The sequence below is a fragment of the Eleutherodactylus coqui genome, chromosome 1, assembly GCF_035609145.1.
Source record: "Eleutherodactylus coqui strain aEleCoq1 chromosome 1, aEleCoq1.hap1, whole genome shotgun sequence".
Taxonomy (NCBI): domain Eukaryota; kingdom Metazoa; phylum Chordata; class Amphibia; order Anura; family Eleutherodactylidae; genus Eleutherodactylus; species Eleutherodactylus coqui.
The window spans coordinates 413,399,551-413,417,046 of record NC_089837.1 but is presented as its reverse complement, the minus strand read 5'-3'; the positions used below and the strand labels follow the sequence as shown (position 1 = coordinate 413,417,046).

Genomic DNA, 17,496 nt, shown 5'->3' with positions numbered 1-17,496 from the left:
CCGCAGATGTAGGCCTATTTACATCTCCTCTTCAAGATGTTTTCTTTCATCTCCTTAACATTCTTTCAAGGAGTTCGGATTCTGAGGATGATGGGAAGTTACCGGACTTGGTGCTTGATGATTTAGCAGAAAGGAAGTTTCACCTCAACAGTAAACCATCTGTTACGGTGGCGCCTGTTCTTTCTGTTCCACCTCAAATGGACTCTCAGATTTTAACAGACTTTATTCCAGCTTCTCCTCAAGAAGCTGAGAGCAGGTCAGAGGCGTGAAGCTGATGTGTCGTGATGCCAACATGTTCATGTGTGCATGTACATAGTGGATTTTGTCATTTCTTTCCTATAAATTAACCATACTGATTGAGTTGTGTGAAGTGGTTTGTTTTTGGGAAAACTCAACTTTAAGTAAAGAGGAAGGGGGGGAAAAAAAGCTGCATGACCGATTTTATTAAGGGCATGCTGACTATTCCCAAATTATTCAGGGCCATTTATCAGCTGTTTTGTGTATTAGCCAAAATCAAGGATCGAAGGTGAAGAAATTAAATCAAGATGTGCCAAAAGGCTGTGTAGATTATGCCAGATTTTCTTCAGATGAAGATGAAGAATCTTCTAGAGAAGTTCCAAATATCGTCAAGGATGATCTCTTTGCAAGAAAAGTCAACTTGCCTTCACCGGTGCTGCAGCTTGCTTCTACACAAAATAAGGATGGATTTCAGAAAGTGATGTGTTCCAGAACCCGTCCTAAACCTTGGTACAATGAATTTCAGGGCTTCAGGTTTGTGTCTTCCACAGTATATAAGTTTGTGCCTGATACTACCGATGTCACGGGTGGATGCAGACCATGAGAGACGAAATATTCATGTTCATTCATTGCTCGTTTTTACTATTAACTATTTGTCTAGTTCTGGCAACCCCTTTTCATTATCCACTTCTCGTATGGTGTTCTGGTTCCCTCACTATGAGGTGGTATTGCTGGGAGAAATGGATGACTTGTTATCATTTCACGTATGGCTAAGCTTTGCAGAGTGTTAAAGCTTCCATGTTTTAAAAGTAGAATTATTACTCTAACTTTCTATGACCAGTGTAGACCTCTCCTCCCATTGGTCCCTGTGCAGCTGAAAAAGGTCCGCCTCAGCCAGTCATTGGTTGAAGTAGCAGTTCTATATAGGTGGGTAACACTATATAAATGTGAGCGATGGCCAACCCCCCTGTCACACATTTTCTAGTTGACCAGTATACGTTGGTACATAATGTTGTTCTCAGTAAGAAGAACGGTTCTGCATGAATAAACACTGATGTGTTAAAACCGTATAAAGTACAAGTCACTTTTTGCAGACAAGTTGGGAAGGTTCAATATCTTCTTGTTTTCTATGTCTATACAGTAAACATACTGAACAGGACTCTCTATGGACTTCTGATCTTGCCTCTGTATTTACACATTTGAGAGAGGAAAGGGCTGCCAATTTGGACACTAATTTGAGCAGCAAAGATGAGATAAACACAGTGGACCTATCGGAAAAGCCAAGGTTACTGTTGGCATGATTTGTGTGGTTCGCAATTGCTGTGTTCAGTGTTTTCTGTTTAGAATGCAACTGATGCGCTTTTTTTTTTTTTTTATTTGAGCATGTAGTGGATGTTAGTTTTTTGCTTTTTTTTTTGTAAACTCTTTTTGGTTTGTTTATACTGCAGCAGAAAATTCACACCAAAATCCACATTAAATTCTGCATCTAAAACTGCGGCAAAATCTGCACCATTGGTGTGGATTCATAACAGAATTTAAGCCTTCAATTAAAAGGGTGATATTTGTTGTGGATTCGCATAAAAGTAACCTGAAAATCCTCTCTGGTTTTTGGTGTGCATCTGCAGCACATATATTGCGGATTTTAGTGCACATCCATATCAAAATCCGCAATGTGTGAATGTACCCCCAAGGCTGCTTTTGAAGTGAAAAGTCAACGCTATCTAAATGTCTACATTCCTAAACCTTTCTCTTTTTTTTTTTTTTTTTGCTTTTTGAATACTTCAGTCAATTTTTAATACTCCAGGCCCTCCAGAAAATAACTTCTGACTTGCTTTCTTCTGAAGACAAAGTAAAAGTAAAAATTGACCCTACTTCTGGTCCTAGACTTGTTCATTGTCTTGAGACTTTAAGTGCGCAAAGCGATCCATCAGTGGATCATGACATGTATAGATTTCCAGATCTTGAAAATGATGACTTGTTTACACGAAAGACCGGGTCTTTTCACCTCAACCAAGTAATCAACCTCGGTACTCCTTTGGCACGGGTGCTTGAAATTGAGAAAGACATTGTCTTACAATCTAAAGAGTCAAACCAGCTCCCCGATTTAGTGAAGGATGATATGATTGTTCGAAGACCTTTGTCTGAACCAAAGGAAGTCCATTTGTCTGGTGCCCCGGACAATTATAATGCAGTTCCATTTCCTGACCCTTGGTCTCTTCCAGAAGATATACAATTGAAATTTCTTTGCTTAGTGAAAAAGCCACCAGAGTCTAAAACGACAGACAATCAAGGAAGAGTGCTCAAGCCTTCAGACGAATTAAAGAAAGATGACATGCTGACAAGAAAAATTAATTTATCTCAATGTTTAAGTGATGTAAAGCCACAGCATTTTATATCTGGCCCATGCACAGAAGATGATCTTCAAAAGTGGGAGTCCATAAGAGAGGCCAGCAAAATAAGGCACAAAAAGCGGCTTATGGTGGAAAGGTTAGACTGTGTGCTGCTTGCATGCAAGAGTGAAAATGCGGATGAGAAATGCAGTATCTACTGATTGGAGTGTCCTATATCAAATCTTTATTTTGGCTTTCCAGAAGGTGCAACACTACATGTACGCTTATAGTTGTACAACAGCTGGAGAGCCACATGTTGGAGGCCACTGGCTTCAGTTCTTCTGCTTGGGGGTAGTTCATCTTCTCCAATGAATATAGTCCCATATACAATATGCAGACCTTTGTGATAGATAGATATACTCTCCCCCCCCCCCAGTCACCTTAATGACAAGGCTGCTTGCCCTTGAGGGGAATATAAAATGTTAAATTGCTGTGGTGTGGTATCTTGGGTATGAAGGGGTTTCTTTAGCACACCTGAGAGATTTTGTAATGCTAGTAGTGATATACAGTATGATATGGAAAGCATCCTACTTTCCAGTCTGTAATATAGCCTTCTTAAATGGAAAGATGTGATTAGAAATATGGATAGGTACTGTACAGCACATTGATCTATGTATACCACCAAAAAGTTTATCAAGGCTACATTGTCATAGGACAACTTGAAACAGAAGTGGTAGGGTGTTGTAGGTATACATTTTGTGAACTATTAAGGTAAAGAATTTTTTTAAACTAAATAAAATATGATTTTGTCCACCGAGAGAATTGTACATAACTTGTGTTAAGAAAAAAAAAAAAGTATATCTTGGCATGAGTAAAATTTTGCATTGTGCATACTATGCATTTGTTGTTTTCTTATAAAGTCTTGTGCTTTCTGATGGTAACTGAAAATGTGCAAATCATTTTCTTTCTGGTTTCTCAGACTTCGAGAAAAACTCTGTGTGGAGGCTGGGTAAGTTTATGGCAGGCCGCACGCTAACTGCTCAGTGGGCTTTTATGGCGGCCCCCTATCATTTGGTTTGCTACTAATTTTCAGTTAAGCGGCACCCAGTCAAGACCTATGGAGGCAATGCTTGTGGCATGTGCAAGCTGCTGCTTCCATGTGCTGTGCATGAAAGTATTAATGGAATGCCTTCTCGGAAGAGGTTTCCTGGCTTGGCTTACTTGGCTGTTTGTTTTGGCTGGAACAATGAAATGTTGCTGTGATGGATAAAATAAATAGGAAGTGGAAGGCAAAGTACTCGGTGTTCCGCTTGTGTCTACACTTTAACTTTTACAGGCTGAAGAGATTTTAAGAAGTGCCAACAGTAGTAATAGTTAATGCAGATTGAGCCATTATCCTTTAGATCCTTTATTTTAATTCATTTTTTAAAATCTTATAGCAAAACATATCCAACTGACACCCTACTGCATCTAAAGAAAAGTACCAGCTTGATTAGATATGGGATAACTCTAATTGTGGCATGAGGAGTAAGTAATTAGTCTAAGGAAAGAATATCTGACATAGGTAAAATACCTGAAGAAACAGAAGATCCAAAGGGACAGTAATTGTACTCCGTCAGCCATGTTTTCAGGTTCCCAGAAGGCAGTAAATCAACCAGTTGGCTGTAATTGGAGGAATACCAAAGCTCCTAGTCCTTGGGAGTATTGGTGGGAGTAGGTAATGAGGAGACTCTTCGGGTGGTGACGTCTGCCACTCATTTCCGCCAGTCATTAGCAGAGTCATCGCTGAAAAAGTATAGGTGCCGACGATGACCAAAAAGCCTATACTTCGTTTTTTCTTTTTTCTCTTTTTTTTTTTTCTTCTTCTACAGTGTTGTCAATCTTGGGCCAGTTTCACATGGACAATAAAATCGCAATTATTTTGGTGATGCAAGAGCGCGTGAAAACGCTGTAATATGAAGCCCATGTATTTCAATGCCTTCCTTCACATGTGCAAAGTTTTCACTCCTGCAATGTGACGTAAAAAAAATCGTGCCATCTTGCTGCAATAAGCCATTTTTTTCTCACCCATGTTTCCCTATGGGCCTCCAAAATATCACATCACGACTTGCGATTTGTTTGTGAGATGCGTTTTTTGCATTAGCAACCCCTATGGTCTTTCACGTGAGGAAGTCGTGTAAGAAAATGGCAAGCGGCAGCCATGGGAGATTATTTGCTGGAAAAAGCATTGCAGACTCTCAAACATCTCAAGTACAAAAATGCGATACTGCCTCCATTTTCTCATGGCCATATTGCACTCGCCTGTGTGAAACTAGCCTTGGGGAACACTGGAGTGGTGGAAGTGAGAGTAGCCGGTGTTGCTGGCTGTATCCACAGTACTCACATGCCGGTACCCCCAAGGACTCTGAGCCGACAGCTAACTGGTTAAACAGGACTGTCCAGGCACAATTACGCGTCTTTGGATCTTTGGTTTCTTCTGGTGGTTTTCCGAACTTCTACATGTTGGATATTCTTTCCTCAGACTAATTTATGTTAGTTGATTAGGGGCCAGCAATTAGTGTCAGTATATATATTTAGTTTAGCAGTTTTTTCTTATGTTGTTAGATGCAGAAGTGTGTCATCTGGCTTTTTTGTGGTACAAGGCCGATCTTGCGATGGCTGCTTTTTACCGTGATTAGCGCTGTATTCCGAGCGCTGTTCTAATCACGGTGCAATGCTCCCAATGATTTCAATGCAGGCCCATGCTCGAACGCAGCATTTCTAACTCTGCGATTTCTGAGCGCTGTCCTATTGTGCGTTTTTTTTTTTATTATAATCTGAGCAATTTGTAGGAAGGGGCACAGAGTCTGCTGCACTCTCTTGTCTGCCATCTCTTCATTTGCTTCCTGGTGTGTTAGTGTGACAGATCTACCGCAGTGATGCAACAATATGGCGATATTAAGTGTTGTTGGCTCCTCCTCCCTAAAGACACCCTTTCTTACTGGGTGAGGTAAGAAGGCACAGGGGGAGGTAGCATGTAGAACAAGTGGTGTGCAGCCGTACCTAGCACAATCCATCTTATTCACATCACCTGCTAGCAGACTCCGCAGACCCAGTAGTGTTTAGTTCCTTTCCACCTCATTGGTACAACTATAGTTTAGTATGTGTGTATAGCGTTGCAAGCTGGTATGCGGGTTTCCCTAATATACAGTATTTTGGTATGGGGTTGACTACGTGTATGCTATTAATGGATGTAAATAAGGAAGATGGAACAATAGCTCTGCAGCGCCACCTATTGGATGGCAGCCTTTCTGCAAATCCATGTCAGACCCTTTAAACAGGTCTTTATAACAATGAATGGGAATTGACCAAAAGCCAATGCAAACACTTTGTTCTGTACAGGGCACACCATTTAGTACACAGACAGTGCAGCATTGTGTGTAACTGTCTTATTCTATATGAACAATGCTGTCAGCTCTTGTAATATAGTCGTCTTCTAATAGAAGCATTTTTCTATTAATGAACAGAATGGAGCAAAGGACAATTGAATCCTTTTTTTAATGTAAAGTACTGCTTGGAACAGACTGCGGTGACACTTCACATGCAGCGAGAGGAGACGGGGAATACAAATCTTTCCCAGTTCCATCCAAGCACAATACTTCATATTGATCTGGAGCAGCTGAAATAATAGAACACATCCTTAATTGATATTTGTCCAGGCAGCAGTTGGTAGATGTGAAGTGGATTGTGAGATATAGAGAACAAGGTCATTAATTTACAAATGTGTCCTTTTATCTATTCTCCCTCTGGATTGTAGAATCTTAGATTTAAAGGATAATTTTGCTTTATTAATTACATTCAATAACGATACAGTATTAGAAAATATGTCCTTTTTCATTACAGTCCATGGAAAAAAGTTATGACTCAGACGTGCCTCTTGTCTGTAGAATGTGCGACTTCCTATCCTTGCATTGCTGAGGATATAATAAATATTTCCAGCTGGTAAACACAAGCAGTAGTCTAGCAATAAAGTGAAAAGCTCTTCAAGTTTTATCTAAGTCTCCTCTTGCCTCACTTGTACCCCTCTTCAGACAAGATGGAGTGACTGCTGAATGTAGGCTTCAGATTGTCCACATTCTTTTGTAGTGACAAATAAGTACCAAACCCTCCCAAATTGTTCTACCCAGTTGTAATACTGTTATCTACTAAACCTCCTGAACTCTCCAGATATTGATTGATCAAGACAGATTAGTAGCGATCGGCTCATTCTTTCTAAAGGATGAACCAGTGAATAATGGCAACTATTACCTATTGCAATCTTTAGTTTACAAGTCTATGCTAACATCTGCAATGACTTGTTGTGTAGGCAGTGAGTAGGATCAGTAAGGGCCTCCAGTTGTATACATTCTTTCTAACAAATGGTCATTAACTAGTGATTAGCATTGTTCTAACAGGTCCTAGGCCTACTTCAGATCATAATATAATTCTGCATATGTTCTAATCTAGGCTGGGGTCACACAGGGCGGATTTGCTGCGGATTGCCGTTGCATATCCGCACTGTGGCAAAACCGCTGCGTTTGCAGTGCAATGCAGCACAAATGAGATTTGCCAAAAAGCTGTTCTCACAGGACGGATTTTTTTCCGCACAGCCGCAGTGCGGAAATGCAACTGCGTCGCGGTTTTAAAAGATGCAGCATGTTCATTCTTTGGTCGTTTCTGCAGCGCTTTTTTGTCCATAGACCTCTATGGATGCAGCCAAAACCGCACCAAATACGTGACAAAAGTAAAAAAGCGCTGCGGAAAAAACCGCTTGCAGATTTTTCCGCACGAAAATCCGCAGCAAAATCCACAAGCCCAAATTAACCTTTGAAGCGGTTTTGCCGCAGAAGCAGTTCTTCTGCGTCAAAACCGCAACGAAAAACCGCAGCAAAACCGCAACAAATCCGCCCTGTGTGACCCTAGCCCTACTGTTTTAGGGTCTGCCCTACTCTTTGTAGTGGTTGTTCTGATGTAGCCCATCATGTTATACAAGAAAACACAAAATGTCACGTGTTCATGCTAAAGTAACAAAACAAAGCCGCTTGCTTTACTTATTTTGTTTTTTGTTTGTTTTGTGGTTTCCTTAATAAACCACTTGATACATGTGTCTAGCTTTGCTTTTATGTTGCACTCATATTGCATGTATGTAAACAGTTGTATATTGCTGATCACTTATACTGGTGGGGAATAGGATGATGTTTAAGTCTTATTATACTCCTATAATACTTGTGTTATTTCTAGTCCTAATTGTTTAATAGTGCAAGGTCTGCCCATGACCAACAAATAGTACTTTGCAGTTAGAGAACCCTTCCTGATTTACACTTTTTTGGAAATCTATGAAATTAAATGTTTAGTACATCAAACAGCTGTTTAAATTGGTGTAAAGCTGGTGTATTGAAGGTTGGTCGTTTCTGTCCTGTGGTCATGGTATGTAAATGCATGCTTTATTTAATTTCTACAGAAGTAAATCTCTGGAGAATTGCAACGCAGAGGAACTCCAGAGTTTGCGGAAAATCCGTTTGGAAGAATTGCAAAAGATCAAAAGTCAGATGAAGGAACAGGATCAGCAGTGGCAAGATGTGTGTATTTCTGTTCATTGCTTGTACTGAAGTAAATTTGCCTTTGATTTGCTAGATCTGATCCTGTTGTAATGATACTGTACATTCCCCTAGGCTCCACTGACCACCTTTGATAGATCACACTGGTTAAACATGCCTTATCTCACAGAAAGGTGTTTGTGTGGCCTATCAGGGCCCATTTAGATACAATAATTATCGCTCAAAAGATGTCTTTTGAGCAACTTTTGAGCGAATCGTTGTCATTTACATCGCAAGATGATTGCTCAAACTTTGAGCGCTCTGAGCGGAGGATGCAGAAGACAAGCGTGGTGGCCCCGCTTGTCTTGATCCAGCTGTTTTCTGCACTGAGCACCCAGCTATTATACAGCCAAGCGCTCCATGTGGAGTATGGAGAACGCAGCTGGACCGCTCTGTTCTTCATACCCAGCCTGTCATCAGGGAGGGGGATACAGCTGAAACAATAGTAACAGCTGTATCCCTGATGAATCACTGTGAATCCCTGATAGACTGATCGTTGTCTTTCAGCATGCTTAACGAAAACTACACGGTCTGTGCAGTTACACATGACTATCGCTCAAAAGGTGGCTTTGAGCGATTTTTGAGTGATCGTTGTCTAAAGGGGCCTTTAGACATTGTAATCGTTAGCATTCATTAATACACCAACAATCTTCTGTCAGTTTTTGTATCTGTACACAGTTAATAGTTAGTTGCACTCCATATTACTAAAATAGGAGCTGGTGTCCATCTGGCCACTAACCACCTTCAGCCTCTTTGCTCACCTTCATCTTCTCATTATCTCAAAAGTTGCCAGAGGGAAGTGAAATATTCTCTTGATTGCTTCAGTCACCCCGTTCCTTCCACATAAGTTTTGCACAGCTAAGAAATTGCCATATTTACTCACTTTTGAGTAAGTTTTTAACATATATGGGAGGTATATATCAGAAAAATTAAGAAGATTCTATCCAGTTTGCGTTACATTCAGAATAGCATAATTGACTACGTTATTCTGTTAGGCCAAAATGTGGAAGTCAAACGGAAACCAGTTATATGTAGACCAATGTTTGCTGCTTTAGGGTAATTTCTAAGTAGCAGATTCTGTTGTAGATTTTGACACTGCGCTTGATGTGAATCCTCAGCTGATTTTACCCTTTCAATTAAAGGGGTGCAGTCTGCTGCAAATTCCCACCAGGCAACCTGTTGGGCTGAATCATGTGGCATCATTAACAGGCTGTAAGCCTGCATGGTGCACCACCCATCAGTGGGATTGGCACCCTTTGTATGCCTTATCTGTGGGCAGGTATACTACTAGGCGGTCACTCTCCCCAATATGTGGTAGATGTGTGGGTGGTTGTTCATCAGTACCTTGCACTTGTACAATGCTCCTCCATATAGCGATCTGCCTGTCTGCATTTTGCTGAGAAGTGGTGTTTGTACCCAATTTTTTGTGTTTTTCTATCAATATATTGTTAATTATGGCTGCTGGCAGTGGTTTTTGCAATTCACACCAGTGGTGCAGATCTTGACATAGTTTTTGACATGTAATTTGATGCGGGTCTCAGTGCATATTTTCCGCAGGGGAAAATTTGCACTAATTCCACTATGTGTGAACATACGCTTAGTCTGTTTTACTTAGGGCTCATTCGCACAGCTGTATTCAGTGTCGGTCCGTGTATTATGCAGAGTTTTCACAGACCAACTTTGCACACTAGGTTTACTTCTGCACATGTGCTCATTGCACTTTTTACACTTACAAAAACCCACAAGAATGCCCATTGCTATAATGCTTGAATAAACATGTATCACTGCATATTTACTCCCATTGATTTTAATGGGCTATTTAACTAAAATAGGACAGGCTATGATTGATTTCATGCTTCTGAAAATCACCTGTTTGATTACCCCAATGCAAATCAATGGTGTTTCAGCTCTCCATATTACATGCATAATACGCTTGTGTGATTGATCCCTAATATCTGGTAAAGAGCTGTCTAGAATTCCATCTAGACACCATTTTCAGCATCCATATGGAGCTCCGAGATGGAACACTTGAATGGCATTCCAAATGGCTTTTAAATGTAGCCTAAAGGTCCATTTACAGGCAAAGATGATAGTTTCTGATGAATTTTGAGCAGACAGTTTTGAGCAATCATTTTGCATTGGGTACTTTTGGGCTAATCAGCCCATTAGTAGCTAACTAGCTTCATTTGCATGTATTTAGAGAACAGCGGGTGGTCTGTTCTCTAAATGCACCGCTTTTGTTCTGCCACAGGCAACAGGCTGCATACAATCAGCGCTGCCCAAAGAGAACACAGCATGTCGCCCCTCTTATCAGGAACAACGGCTTTTTATGCAAAGCTAAACTCAGTGATTGACTAAGGGTGCACGGTATGTGCATGATGGGCACACATTTACACACAACTACTGTAGCTCAAGAGCCCTCATTTGGATGACTTTTGAGCGATATCGTTGTGTGTAAATCAGCCTTTAGACTGGGCTCACATGACCATATGCTCATTGCATATTGTGCAGTTTTTGAGCACGTAATACACAGTAGTAATCTCCCAATGTGTCGCATGAAATACGCGCGCACACAAAATTGTGGCATGTTCTATCTTGGAGTATATTGTGTGGCGTATGGGGATAGGCGGCATGCAGCAAATACACATTGTCATCGTGTACATGCTGCAACCCGGAAACGCAGTCATGTGAGCACGGCTTTAGATAAGTTAGTTGCAGAGTATAGCCTGAACTGCAAATTAAGCTTTTGTCTATTTTTAAATTTTATTAGGATTTAGCAAAATGGAAAAATCGCCGAAAAAGCTTCACGTCAGATCTGCAAAAGAAAAAGGATGAGCGAGAAGAACTTGAAAAAACTTCACATGAAGGCCCTGAAAGGACCTATAAGACATTCAGGGAGATGCGACAGGAAAGGTTGGACTGTTAGTGTTTTCTCACCTTCCAGTAGAATTGTGTTCGCATGTTTTTAGATGCAATATTTAAACATGGTTTTCTTTAAAAAAAAAAATCTAACTTTGGCCCATCTGACAAACACATTTTAAATAACTCTGAATTCAGTGACTGAACGGTTTTTGCTCACTTTTATAGAATCTTTTTTTATATTCTTCCCAGGCAGTGTACATGCGCCAAATAGATAAGCATCTTTAGTGTGCTTTGTCCAAGGCTGCTCTATACAAATTATTTTGACCAAGGCTACAAGCTTCCGGAACAGAATCGGGTCTATTTTCAAAATGGCAAAATGAAAGTGTGGACTTTGATAAGATTTTGGGAGGATGACTTAAAAGGTCACATCTCTCATTTATAAGGCTTAGGAACATTCTGCATGTTCAAGAGAAACAAACAAATCTGAACTGCATTTTGCGCTGGAAAGGCTTGAATGTAAAACTCCATTTCCTGTCCTTTTATTGCTCCGACTTGCACTGCTGAGGAGTCTGATTTGCACAGTGACATTTTTATCAACTCTGAGTCATTCAATGAAAATATTAACAAGAAAAGTGTTTTATTTTTACAGGGAACATAGAGAAAATGAGAACCACAACAATGGACCTCAAAGGTCAGATGTGCGACGTATGTATTCATCAAATGATGATATCTTCGGAGAATCAGATGGTCCATCCAAGCCAGTTCTAGAAAAGAGTCACACAGTGGATGTTCCATATACAAGAACAGAGGTTTCTCCGTATGCTACCCAACACGATTCTTCTCCCAAGAAGGAAAATGATGGCGATCTAATAAGTTTTGATGACGAGTCCCTTCCTAGTGGTCAGACAGAAATGGAACCCCAGCAAAAGTTTCAAAGTGAGAATATTATCCCAGTACAACATTCCCAAAAAGCTCAGAGCCCTGAGATTACACCGGCAACACAAACACTGATTGGAAGAGAACCCTCAGATGATGTAGATAAACCGTATACAAGTAAGAGCACGACTAGCTATTCCGCGAAGAGTTATGTAACTCCAGGCAATGCATTGCCCACCGACTCCACCAGTATGCAGAATCTCCCCATGTCATCCAGCTCACTGAATGTAGAAAGCAAACCTGGTCTGATTTCTTCTTCATTACCAAGAGGATACCAAAAAACGGATACTTCTCGACTGACATCAGTGGTTACTCCAAGACCCTTTGTTGCCCAGTCAAAAGGAATCTCCTCATTTACCAAATCCTACACAGTAAGAACCTTTTGCTTATATAATTAAGAACTGCCTTAAGACAAGGTCCACATTTATTAAGACTGGTGTTTTGTGCGGTACTCAAAAGGTTGGTGGGATTTTTGTCATTTCTAAACCCCTTGAGGATACGGCCTAGTTTGGTCCAAAGATTGCAATCGTGTTTTGAAATTGGTATCTCCACTTTTTAAAAGCCATATCTTTTTTTTTTTTTTTTTTTTTCCATCCCACTGACATAGCCATATGAAGGCTTGTTTTTTGCGTGGCAAGTTGTAGTTCTTATTGGTACCATTTTGGGTTGCATATAATATATTTCCTAAGCTTTTAATATTTTTTTTGCAGATGGCTAAGACAAAAAACATCAATTCTACCATTTTTTCCCCCTGTGGTTCGGTATGATTATAATACAAAAATTAGATACATTTTTTTTAGGTTTTCCACTTTTGCGCAATCTGTAAAAAATATATTTTTTTTGTTTTTGCTGCATTGCGAGACCCATCTCATTTTTTTTGTTATTTATTTTTTTACTTTTCTATTGACTGAGCTCTGAAGGATTATTTTTTGCAGGAGAAGCTGTAGGTTTTATTGGTAACATTTTGGGGTGCATATGGCTTTTCTGATCATTTTTATTGTGCCTTTTTGGGAGATGGAAGTGAAAATAAGCATTTCAGCATTACTTTTAAAAAAATAGCATTTGCCATGCTGAAATGTGTTTTCAATCCATTGTACGGGTTGTTATGGATGTGACTGTTAAATATATATAATTTTTATTGCATCATATTTTTTGTCTCTATAGGGAACATAAACCTGAAATGTTATGAATTCTCAGATAATACACTGCAGTACTGAAGTATTATCACTATTCCTGTTTAGAACACGCCATGGCAGGCCTGAATATCATTATTCGGTGCATGGTTGCTATAGCAAATCATTGGCCCTCCACAATTACGTGGGTGAGGGCTGATAACATCAGAGGGAGCACTCTCCCTCTGTTAACCTCATACATGCTGCGATCAACATTGATCATAGAATGTAAGGAGGAGTTAACAGCAGGGATCGGTGTTCTCACAGATTTCACTGTTGCTTTGGAACCCCAGCTGTCAGTCATGGCCGTCTCCCGCTTCAGATAGCATCTGCTCAGCTGCTGAGCCTGTGTCGACTTCATGTTGTAAATCTACAGCATTTCGCATTAACCTTCCCCCTTTAAATGACCTGTCGTGTAGTTCATTGGACATGAAGGGTTTAAAAGGCGTATGTCATTGGACATGAAGGATCTAAAAGGCACGTGTCCATGACTCGGGCAGCATGAAGTTCCCCTATAATAAACCTTTAGTGATGCAGCACAGACCAATTTTGTTTGCTAGCGCAATACTGGAAGATTATGAATGTCTGTGGCTTTTATAGATCTTCTAGACTCGGTTTGATATCTGAATTCACTAAGATTGAACTTTTTTTTTCTCTTGACCGACTTGTAGTTGTATGGTACTGTATTAAATGGTGGCATTGATGGAGTCCAGCTTTTTAGCTGCAAAACAATTTTTATATCCTGATGGTCATCAAGGATTAAATGTTTTATGTAGACGCACAGAGCAATATGGTACTAGTTACTAGTAGTCATGTTAGTGTTGTGTACTGGTTTTATGCTTTACAGCTATGTCTTGGGGAAATGTACTAAAAACATTGTGATGTTTTGTAGGTGGATGATACACGAAAATATAATGGTTCAGCGCCGGAGTCCCATCACAAGCCCGAGGTGGAGAGACCCAGCAGTACGTTTTATAGTGAGGATGAAGTTGACAACGTGAAAGATGAGCGGAAAAACACCGGAAGTTTTTCTCCTAAAGCCTTTGAAGTTCAAGTGGAGAAGAATACAGTAGCTCAACCTGCTACATTGTCCAGCTCCCTGGTAATGTGCTAACGGAGTACCTAATTTAAAGATTAAAAGCTTTAGAGATCTTTTTGCATGAAGTGTTAATGGCCATTTATCATCTTCATTTGCATTTAAAAGAACCTCTAGGAGTTGTTTGCAGAGACCAGTATATGATTTAACACACACCCAACTGTGTAAACAGCGTTCACCACATTCCTTTGTTCTCCTCACAGCTAGTGTAAACATCCTGCAGTCTTTTGAAAGATGAGTGAAATATATTCAAATGGAATGTATTCGCTCAGTTTTTCAGTGGCCAAACGATGGATTTTAAGTTTAACTAAAAGCCATCATTCAAATAAAAAGTGGATGATGCCCGCGTTTACATGTAACGATTATCACTTATGTTTGGATGAATTTTGAGCGATAATCGTTGCGTGTAAAAGGGCCTTTAGGCTGTTATGAGGTGCATTTGTTGCAAGCGTCTGCAAAAAATGTACATAACAATGCAGATGAATAAGGCTTCATAAAATCCCATTCACACGTTTGTAGGGATTTCACAATCTGCTGCATATCTGTTGCAAAAAAAGAAATCTGCGGCTAAATTTGCAGCCAGATCTTCACATAATCTTGTCCTTTTTTTTTTCCTCCAGAGTTGCAGGTCATTTCTTAAGTTGTGTAGAATCAAATGTTGCAAGCATGTTTACAAGGCCATAATACTTAGACTATTTTTGTACTGCTATTATGTGCTCTGTTTGCCAAATCATACATCAAATGGATCCATAGGCCCCCATTCACCGGCGGGAGAACTTTTTGGCTTCTGCAAAATTTCTTCCAGACACCTACTGTATTTTAGAAAAAAAAGGGAAAAGTATCCATGAAATAGATACAGTAATAGTTTATGGGTGATGGATGCCGCTACACAGTAACAATCAATCCATTTAACTGACAGATCATGAGCTTGTCAATACTTTATCATGACAGATCTGTTAAACGGACACGATAATACCTAGATGCATTAAACGCATGGGTAACTGGCACCCATTGGATATAATGGCAGCGTGTAGAAAATTGTATCCATTACATGGATAACATCATAGGTTATGGCTGACCGATGCCCTAAACTATAAGCTGGAATAGATTTAATTTTCTGATGCAGTGACTGTCAGAGATATGTCAGATTTGTTTAATACATTTGGCACACCAGTGCACTTTGGATTAATACTGGGGTAGAAAACGCTGGTCTTGGACAGAATTTTTATTTTTTTTTTGTGTAGATTTGTGCTATAATTTTTGCTAATTTGTTTTTTTATAGTAAATTTGTTGGGCAGTGGGAGCCCCACCCCCTTTATCGGCACTTTGTAAGTGCAGGTAGCCTTAAAAAAAAAAAAAAAGAAAACCCCACAAAAATGGCATGCATCAAAACTTGTGACTTGCACTATAAAGGTGTTTAATGAATCCTTCGCATTGTTTGATAGATTGCAGTAGAGCAGGTAGTGGTTTGATCATATTCCTTCAGCTGATTTAAATACAAAATGAATTCAAAGCTGAAATAAGTTTTCAACCTCAGGCTTTATTTCCTGTCTGGCAATGTCTTATGAAATTTAAGCGATCATAGAGTTTTATCTCTTTTTTTGGAATGGTGAAAAGTCCTGATATTGATGGCATTGATTGTACGCATTGAACATTGCCTGTTCCTACAATACCAATGAGGTGGCTATTTAAACAAAGCAGCGGGGAGTAGGGGAATTCAGTAGCAGACTGAACAATGTGCATTGAGAGTGTCTCTGGAGCATTGAGCATGACGGCGGATAATTAGAGTATACGGTGTACAGCCTGCCTTCTGTACTGGGTAGACTTTCCTCCCTGCCGAGGTCACAGACACAGGATACTCAGGCTGTGCGTTTGTTGTTTCCAGGACCAATACAGCGACATGCGAATCAGCATTAATCAGAAGCCTGGAAGCAGCCATGACTTTGGGTTTAAAACCAACTGGAACAGCACAGGGGTGGTTGTAACATCTGTGGATGCAGGTACAGTAAACTTTTCTCAACTATTTATAAGTGTCATGGAAGAACGTCAAGAACTCTCTAGATTAACTTTTTTTGCCCAGTTTATGTATTTGGTGAGTAAAATATTTTGTCTTTTGCCTTTTTATATCTAGTGGTGGTCTGTAAAAAACGTTTACTTCTCTGTACATTGCTGTTAGTATTGTATGTATTTTGTTTCGGAACGTCTCACAGTTATGGACTTTTACCCAGTTTAGATTACTAACCTTTCCGACAAATTGCTGTATACTTATTTGCAGGCAGCCCGGCGGAATTTTCCCAGCTGCAAGTAGATGATGAAATTCTATCTGTTAATGGCGTCAAGGTTTCATCCATGGACCATAATCAGTGGAGAGGAGCCATGGACGGCGCTCTGGAAACCGGAAACCTTGTAATAGATGTCAGACGATACGGCAAGAATGGTAAGTTTCACTGGTGGTGATGATGCATTCACTTTAACAGCTTTTGGCAATACTAACCGGAGAATTTTGCCAGTTTTGAAAGATGTACCTTTTCTAAAAAGTGAACGGAAGGCTCAATTGTTGCATATTTTGATGCACAGATATCCTGTTTTTATCTAGGTTTTGTTGGTTATCTTAAAAATGAGACTTTTCATACAACTACTTGTTTTTGTATGCTGGGTGTGGGAATAAAGTATGATGATATAGCGATCTAAGAGGTCTTAAGATTGTTATATCCTATAAGGCTTGGCATTCTCTGAACTGCACTAAAGTGGTTTAAAGTTTGGACATGGAATAAGCTGTTTGTAGAACAGGAACGGGGAGCCAAGGATAGTTTAGTTTTAGTACGTTTGTCATTTACGTCTTTAGTTTCCAGCTTCCATTTACAATAGTGTTTCCCAAACAGGTCATGTTTTCAGGATCTCCTATAGAGGACACCTGTAGTCATTTATTGAGACATGTACAGTATGAAGGAAAGCCTTGAACCATGACCGCCTGCCGTTGGCGAGCACTGGTTTACAGTGACTGTGTGACAGTTTCTCCAGCTATAATAAAGATATATTCCCATTGGTCATTGCTAATATTTTATTTGTTACATTAAAGCTCCACATCATCAGCGGCAGCGATGCAGTCTGGCATCTTTGTGATGTTTGTGATGCAGTCTGGCATCTTTGTGATGTTTGTGATGCAGTCTGGCATCTTTGTGATGTTTGTGATGCAGTCTGGCATCTTTGTGATGTTTGTGATGCAGTCTGGCATCTTTGTGATGTTT

The 17,496-nt window shown here is 39.9% G+C and overlaps 1 protein-coding gene across 10 annotated transcripts in view; it reads left to right on the top strand.

Annotated features, from left to right (window-relative positions):
- LMO7 (LIM domain 7) overlaps positions 1-17,496 on the top strand; it is a 141,281-nt gene that overhangs the window by 87,239 nt on the left and 36,546 nt on the right. For 7 of the 10 annotated variants that reach the window (XM_066580985.1, XM_066580968.1, XM_066580951.1 and 4 more), the window contains 11 exons: positions 71-256; positions 508-771; positions 1,379-1,522; positions 2,023-2,724; positions 3,547-3,576; positions 8,047-8,164; positions 10,953-11,095; positions 11,694-12,351; positions 14,045-14,254; positions 16,134-16,248; positions 16,524-16,685. In XM_066580985.1, coding sequence (XP_066437082.1) covers positions 71-256; positions 508-771; positions 1,379-1,522; positions 2,023-2,724; positions 3,547-3,576; positions 8,047-8,164; positions 10,953-11,095; positions 11,694-12,351; positions 14,045-14,254; positions 16,134-16,248; positions 16,524-16,685 — 2,732 coding nt within the window. The remainder of the gene's footprint in view (positions 1-70; positions 257-507; positions 772-1,378; positions 1,523-2,022; positions 2,725-3,546; positions 3,577-8,046; positions 8,165-10,952; positions 11,096-11,693; positions 12,352-14,044; positions 14,255-16,133; positions 16,249-16,523; positions 16,686-17,496) is intronic. The other 3 variants (XM_066581014.1, XM_066581002.1, XM_066581011.1) reach the window with 2 other exon arrangements.